Source organism: Nymphaea colorata, chromosome 10, assembly GCF_008831285.2.
Source record: "Nymphaea colorata isolate Beijing-Zhang1983 chromosome 10, ASM883128v2, whole genome shotgun sequence".
In the NCBI taxonomy this organism is placed as follows: Eukaryota; Viridiplantae; Streptophyta; class Magnoliopsida; order Nymphaeales; family Nymphaeaceae; genus Nymphaea; species Nymphaea colorata.
This window is the reverse complement of record NC_045147.1, coordinates 2263282-2270950: the sequence shown is the minus strand read 5'-3', so window position 1 is coordinate 2270950 and position 7669 is coordinate 2263282. Positions and strand designations below refer to the sequence as shown.

Here is a 7669-nt window from a genome sequence, read left to right as displayed (position 1 = left end):
GCGTTTTGTAGGTTGGATTTGGGTAGAGCCAAACTAAACTACAATTCAAAAAATACATGAAAACAAAAAAAAAACAATTTTTATATTGTATTTTTTTTTTCATTTGGTTGGGGTGGGGCCATGGCTTAGGCAGGCTCCCCTCCTTCCGCCCGCGGATATATCGTATTCCACTCAAATCATGATGCAGTTTAGGATCTCGAAGGCAAGGCAGTAGGAATTAGAGGACTTTGGAACCTCTTTTTTAGGCGATGAGTTGTTAACCTCATGCTCATGCTCACCTCTAACATTCATTCAATGAGTTGGATACACTTGGATCTGGATTTGGCTTAGGTGGCGTACCGACAGCAACCGCGTCCATAATGAGGTCAGGACCACCAAATCCCGGTCCGAACCATGTTGCAAAGTGGATCGAGCTGCTCTGAATTTCATAAAGTTAATTAAATATATTTTGATTCCTCATGTCTAAAACGACTTCATCGGTTCATGTTGTTTTTTCGTGTTAATCGTCCGGAACCGCTTCGGACAGTTAATAACCGTCCATCTCGTCGGAGACGCGATCGTCATTAGGAAGGAAGATGACGCCCCCGTGACTAACGGCGTCAGTTATCGTGGGGAGACGGACGTCATTTTCCGAAAAGGCCGGGCCGACCGCGGCATACCCTCGCGTCAGTCTGGATCGCGAGGGGCAAATTTGAAATAAACGTTTTCGCTCGAGGACTAGAGAGGGAAAAGCCCGTCGCGGGCGGAGGTAGTACTCCGGCAGCCAGCGGGCATGACTAAACTGCAAAAGAAATAACACGAAAAGGTCTTCTTTGGGATTTGCATGACATTCACTTTTGAAACTCATAATTATCGATTGAACGTGAAAAAAGAAAAGAAAAAGGAAAGAAAAATCCAAACGTGAATCGGCATTGCCTGCAACTTCGTGGGCATGGAATCTTCTGAAGAAATGCCACTTCATAATTGAGTCAGCAAAAAGAAAAATCAAATTTACTAAAACTAAAATTTTTTAAAAATATTTATTATAAAAACTAAAAAATTCTTTTTTTTTTCCATAAGAAGTTGTAGATGGGAGCAGAGCGGGAGGCAAGCAATTATTTGGAGGGGCGTTCCCGTAAAGGTGGGACTGTCGTGAGGGGCATTTTGGAGTTTGGGCGTGTCCGCGGACGGAACGGGGGTCGATGTCGTTGTGTGTCCATACGAGGTCCCGGACGGAACGCTTTTGTCCGGCGGTAAAAGGAAGAAAGCAGAGAGGAGAAAAAGGAAAAGCGGGGTTCTCGAGACGCGGACAGTGGCATGGAAAGCAAGAGCTTGGCGACATGTAGGGTCATTTTCGTCATAGTGTTGCAGCCCCTTCTCCCTCTCCCCTCTTTTAATTTTTTTTTTCCCTCCGAACGGCTTTCTTCTTTGCTCTTTTTGCAGTCCCTTCCTTCTACTTCTCTCTGCATCGCAGTTTCTCTCTCCTGTTTTATTTCTCTCTCCTGATTTACAGAGGACGCATGTTGTTTTCATATTTATAATTTTTCTTTTTGCATTAAAATCCCCATGTAGAGATTTTCATAGGGACATGATATTATTTTGAAATGGTTTTCTTTTTATCGTTTTGGAGTTTCTGAGGGTGCTGAGGACTGAGGCGAGAGAGTATGAGGGAGAATTTTTAGGGTGTTTTCTTCATTCTCTCCTCGCTCCTCTCTGTCTCACTCTCTCTCTCTCTCTCGCGGATAAAAGCCTTCCTGCTGGGTTCTTCTCTCTGTCTGTCTCTCTCTCTTCTCTCAAGGGAGAATCCTTCTTCTTTTGCTCATCTCTCTCTCTTTGTCTCTGATACGCCTGCGGCCTCTCTTTCTTTCTCTCTATCTCTCTCTCTCTGTGTAACGGAGAGGTGGGTTGCGGGCGACTCGATGAATGCGGAGAGGAAATGAAGCAGGGAGAGGAGGAGTTGGAGGAGGTCGTTGTGTCGAGCTCGGAGCCATCATCTCGCCGACCGCAGACGGCTAAGAGGGTCACGCCCACCACCTATCTCTTCCTCCCTACTACGACCACCTCTACCATCGCGCGCGAGCCTCGCATCGTCGAAAGGATCCTGCCGAACGGCGACATCTACTCGGGGGAGTTCGCCGGAAACGTGCCTCACGGCGTCGGCAAGTACCTCTGGTCCGACGGGTGCATGTACGAGGGGGAGTGGCGTGACGGAAAGACCTCCGGCAAGGGGAAGTTCTCGTGGCCCTCCGGTGCCACCTACGAGGGCGAGTTCAAGGCCGGGTTCATGGACGGGTCAGGTACCTTCACCGGCGCCGGTGGCGACACCTACAGGGGAATGTGGTCGGATAATCAGAAGAGCGGCTTCGGCCGGAAGACTTACGCGAATGGAGATATCTACGAGGGTTATTGGAAGAGGAATTTACAGGAGGGTAAGGGGCGGTACGTCTGGAAGGACGGAAACGAGTATGACGGAGAATGGCGCTGCGGCTTTATCTGCGGGAAGGGGGTCCTTGTCTGGAAGGACGGGAGCCGGTACGAGGGGCAGTGGGAGAATGGTATTCCGGCAGGCGAGGGGGTGTTTAAGTGGTCGGACGGAAGCTTCTATCCGGCAACATTGCGACGCCGGAGTTCGAAAACTGGACTCAAGGAATGTTGGAGCCTTGAAGGGGGAGGGCTTAGAGGAGGAGCTGGAGGAGGGGGGATGGTCACGAGGAAGAGGTCGTCGGCAGACGGGAGGTTTAGCCGAAACTTTGATCGGATTTGTATATGGGAGTCGGACGGCGAAGGGGGCGATATCACCTGCGATATCGTCGATGGGAGCTCGGTCTTTTGGAAAGAGGCTTTCTACGGAGGAGGTGGTCTTGGGTACCTTAGAAGGTGCACACCTGGTAGATTCTCCGGCGAGGCGAAGAAACAGGGTCATGCCATACTGAAGGGACATAAGAATTACGACTTGATGCTGAACCTACAACTAGGAATAAGGTAATCAGTTTCTTCTTCCGCTTTTCTCCTTTTACGCATTAGGCGTTGGTTTTGTTTGGGTTTTGCTGTTGGTTTTCTAGCGTTTTTACTTGTCCTCGGATGGGTTTCTCTTGATTTCCAAAAGAAAATTTTCAGCGTCTATTTTTGTTGTACGTGGTGATTGAGATTGCCCTCTCTTTTTCGTGGAAAAAATTTGATTAACAGTTGGCTTCTTATCTAAATTTTTCTACAGATTCTCCATTGATTAAGGGTCTTAGTATGCCTTCCTTTTTTGTGGAATTTGGTGCATACGTTCCGAAGATCGTCTTGGGCCATGTTCATGACTTTTTTCGCATAGACGATGACCTTCTTTTTACAAATTTAAATGGCGATTTTGGAGTTTTCTTGTATTTCTATCAATTGCCATAATTCCCTTCGGGTATTCTGAGGATAGTTTTGGGTTGTAATGATGTTTAAAATGCGTGTTCTTCGTGTGGATAATGTGGGTTCTTCTTTTTCTTTTAGATGGTGGTCTTACTTTTACCGGGATAAGGGTGAGTGGTGGTTTTGTTGATGAAGTAGCCGACCCTAGTTTCTGTAGACATTGGTTTCTGATTTTTTTTATTTTTTTTCGGTTCTCCTAATATAGGTATGCGGTTGGGAAGACCTCGGCGTCATCCATGCAGGAGCTAAAGCCGGCTGATTTTGATCCAAAGGAGAGAGTCTGGACCAGATTTCCACCAGAAGGGTCAAAGACTACTCCTCCGCATCAATCTGTAGACTTCAGATGGAAAGATTACTGCCCAGCTGTTTTTAGGTCTGCTATCTTGACCCAGACAGCAATTACAACTTTCATTCTTTACTAGTTTGCCAAATTTTGTTTGCTTCTCTGATACTGGCTTCCCTTGCTATTGATGTCTGGCTCTTTAATTGAGATTGATCATACTTTCTGACTATCTTCATAGACACTCACGGCCTTGAACAGTCCTTGGCCTACTTTACTCTGGCTTAGGCTTTCAGTTGCTTTTGGAATTCTGTTCTTACTGGGTCATGAAATTGATTCTCAGTTACTAAAGAGTAATTCTGTGACAGTTCAGTGGGACTTTTTATTTTAGATGAGTTCTTTTTCTGTTTCTTGCAGAATTCCTACTGTTGTTGATAATTGATACCTTTAGGTTACAATAGTGTCTTTAGTTGAACCTTCTACTGTTGTTATTTTGTGACTTTTTTTTTTCCTGTTAAAAGTTGCTGCGGCTGGATAATGTTAATTAATTGTGGTATTGTTCTATGTCATCAGACACCTGCGTCACCTATTCAAGATTGACCCTGGTGAATACATGATGTCTATTTGTGGGAGTGATGCTCTTAGGGAGCTGTCCTCTCCTGGTAAAAGTGGTAGTTTCTTCTACCTCACACATGACGACCGCTTCATGATAAAGACTGTGAAGAAATCAGAAGTGAAGGTATGCTTTGGAAGCAATTGCTTCCTCTAAATTTTGGTCTTGTTTTCAAAGATTTAATTTAGTACACAAGCATAGGTTGTTGATGGCCCTGTTGTTTTCTTGATTCTGTGTATTGACAGGTTCTGCTTCGGATGCTTCCCAGTTATTATTATCACATTCGTGAGTATGAGAACTCACTCGTTACAAGATTTTATGGTGTTCACTGTGTGAAGCCTGTTGGTGGTCCAAAAGTGAGGGTCCATGAAACTTACTGAGATGTGTTTGTGATCAGTTGAGGGAAATTTGCATAAACTGTTCTAATTAAATATTATGCCCGAAATCAGGTGCGGTTCATTATAATGGGCAATCTGTTCTGCTCTGAGCATCGAATACACCGGCGGTTTGATCTCAAGGGTTCTTCGTATGGTCGTTCTACGGACAAGCCCGAGGGAGAGATTGACGAGACGACCACCCTCAAGGACCTTGATCTTAATTTTGTATTCCGCCTTGAGAGATCTTGGTTCCAGGATCTGCTTAGGTTTGTGATATTTTGCTATTCCAAGTGTGAATTGGACTAATCAACTGTTTTCAAATATATGCCTTTTCTGTTTTCTAATGTTTCATTTTGTGCTACCATTTTCAGGCAAATTGACAGAGACTGCCAATTCTTGGAGGCAGAACGGATCATGGACTACAGTCTGTTGGTTGGTGTTCACTTTTGCGATCCATTCACGTCCAGGACTGCTTATAGCTCACCTTGTAAGTTGTTGGCATCTACATCTGAAATTTGGAATGGTACTTGATCAGTGTTCACCACAACCTTGATTAATCTAGAATTAATTCATAATTAGCATTTGCTTTCCAGGCAAAGGAGAAACATGCCCAGCTGGGTTTTACCAGGATAAAGGTCGCAATATGGCTTCTTGGTATGTCACATATTGTGCTTTCATAGTTACGATTCAGGTTTTCAGTCTGAAATTTGTTAACCTGATAATGCCATCTTTTGCTTGTTCTATTTGCAAGATGCACTTGCTCAATATCTTCACTTGTTTCTATTCTCTCAAAGCATATCCAGCCATCAGAAAAGCTGTTTTTTTTTTGGTGTGTCCATCCTGGGCTAAAAATCTTTGAAACATGGAATCTAGAAAACATTTGGTTTCTGTGTGACATGCTTTATGTCCATTTTCTTTCTACTATTTTCTCGAACCCACAAAGGCCTATTCTATTAATTTAGAAATTAAATATGCCTGCAGCCTAAAATGCCTGTGATTACTCTTGTCGTTTGAAAAAAAAAAAATCCTAGTGATGCGTAGATTTTTTTTTTTAAGTAGTTGTGCAATTTACATTTCGACCTTTGTTATTGAAGTGCATCTGTATTTTATATGTTTGAAATTATCCAACATTTTATCCATCTCAACCAGCCCACAACAGAAATAGAATTTATCAGTCTCAAATAATCTAATTGTGTTTATCTTGTCTGCAGCAAGCCATTGGTTCGTCTTGGTGCCAATATGCCTGCTAGAGTGGAGCAAGTGGTTAGGAGAAGTGATTTTGATTACATACAGTTAAATGGTGGTGGATCGCCAGCAGGCGAAGTCTATGATGTGATCCTCTATTTTGGGATAATTGACATACTTCAAGACTACGATATCACCAAGAAATTAGAACATGCCTACAAATCTTTCCAGGTTGATCCAATCTCGATATCTGCTGTGGACCCAAAACTATACTCTAAGAGATTCAGGGATTTCATTAACAGAATTTTCATGGAGGATTGCTGATCAGGATCATGGCATTGTTTTGGCAACAGTGGGCCACAAACTGGGAGGTGAAGGCCAGAGTGCACTTGTGGATTAGATGGCCCAGGGAAGGAGTCAGATTGGTCATGCTCTTCCTTTCAGCTGCAGGGCAGCAGGAAGCTGCTCCGTTAGCTTAAGTTGTGGAATGGCAATTTTTGTGAATGAGAAAGCAAATCCGACCTGGGCGCTCCTGGTAGCCGCTTAACGATGATACAGAGGCTGAATTTTGGACCCTCAGCCGTGGTGAAACGTTCGCAGAATTTGTACATGTAGATGGTGGGATTGGGGATTAATTTGTCCTCTTTTTTTCTTTTTTCCTTCTGTCTTGGTACCCAATTCGAGGTTTTGGGTGCAAATTCAAATAATTGTACAGAGAGAGAGAGAGAGAGAGAGAGAGAGAGAGAGAGAGAGAGTACAGTAAGATTGACAGGAATTCAAAGTTGGTAAAAAAAGAAAGAAAAGAAAAGATGCAGAGGTATCTCTCTGGTTTAATCTTGATTTATTTTGTGGCTTTTTCCTTGGTATGTGGGGACTATTTGTGTTGAATTCTGCTTTTACAGTGCCTTGCTGCAAAGTTGGTGAGGGTAAAGGGTTATAAGGGCCAAGGAAGCATCAAAAGCAGAGAAAAGCACCTTACTGACTCTGAGAGAGAGAGAGAGAGAGAGAGAGAGGTGTACTCTCTTCTGATGATGCTTCATTCCTTTATACGTGTAATTTTTTTTTATCCTCTATCATCCGTTCCCTTTTCGCTCTTTTTGCCCTTTTTCCCTGCTGAAAAAAAAAAAAATTCAAGCGGAAGATTTGTCGCTTGAGAATGGTCTGTCACTCTTTGACTGGTCAAGCTGGTCTCTGGAAATTTAAGATACAGGGGGCAGATGACATGGAGATCGAAAAAAAAAGTGCTGAACAATAATAACGGTAAATACCAACATGGCAGATACTTGAACTCCCTCTTTATATTCTTCTTTATTCTTTCTTTTCCTCAAAAGCATCTGTTCAGCCCTATTAGTTTAATCCTCAGTTACTCTAAAGCGGCGGTGGTGGATTAAGCTTCTGGTGTTTCTGCCTGTTGATTAATAAGGGAGTGAGGGGCCTTCTCTGTGAGCCGACAATTAATGTGGGGAGTGGTTGATAAAAGAGAAGAGGCCTTCTTCTTTTTCTGAGTCGCCGGAAAAACAGACTCAGAACTCGATAAAGGCTAACCGGAGAGGAGAGCGTGTACTTTCTCTGTTTTCGTTTAACGGCGTTTTAAATGCTGGTGAATTTGATTCCCGAGAGGCAGAGCAGGCTTGTACTGCCCCCGCAGACACAACCTCTCCTGTGATTTGTCCTTTTCCCTCTCTCTCTCTCGCGTCTCTGTGGAATGGGTAGGGACATCTCTCCGCCATGAACCTCTGACTTTAAGATTCAAAACCGCCCCTGTTATGAAGCAACCCTTCTTGAAAGGGTTACGTGCTGACTGATGCCTGGTTAGTTTGGTCTATATGT

At 43.8% G+C, this 7669-nt stretch overlaps 1 protein-coding gene across 1 annotated transcript; it reads left to right on the top strand.

The window, feature by feature from the left end:
* The first annotated feature begins 1439 nt into the window (after window positions 1–1439).
* LOC116263107 (phosphatidylinositol 4-phosphate 5-kinase 1-like) lies at window positions 1440–6683 on the top strand. The gene is made up of 8 exons (XM_031642699.2): window positions 1440–2961; window positions 3590–3757; window positions 4238–4403; window positions 4523–4633; window positions 4727–4920; window positions 5026–5141; window positions 5248–5308; window positions 5866–6683. Exons 1-8 carry the CDS (start codon window positions 1916–1918, stop codon window positions 6161–6163), a joined length of 2160 nt encoding a protein of 719 aa, XP_031498559.1. The 5' UTR covers window positions 1440–1915; the 3' UTR covers window positions 6164–6683.
* The last annotated feature ends 986 nt before the right edge of the window (window positions 6684–7669 follow it).

Coding starts and splice junctions, on each gene's coding strand:
- LOC116263107 (XM_031642699.2), top strand. CDS start 1,916: ATGAAGCAGGGAGAGGAGGAGTTGGAGGAGGTCGTTGTGTCGAGCTCG. Junction 4,404..4,522: donor TGAAGAAATCAGAAGTGAAG/GTATGCTTTGGA, acceptor GTGTATTGACAG/GTTCTGCTTCGGATGCTTCC. Junction 4,634..4,726: donor AGCCTGTTGGTGGTCCAAAA/GTGAGGGTCCAT, acceptor GCCCGAAATCAG/GTGCGGTTCATTATAATGGG.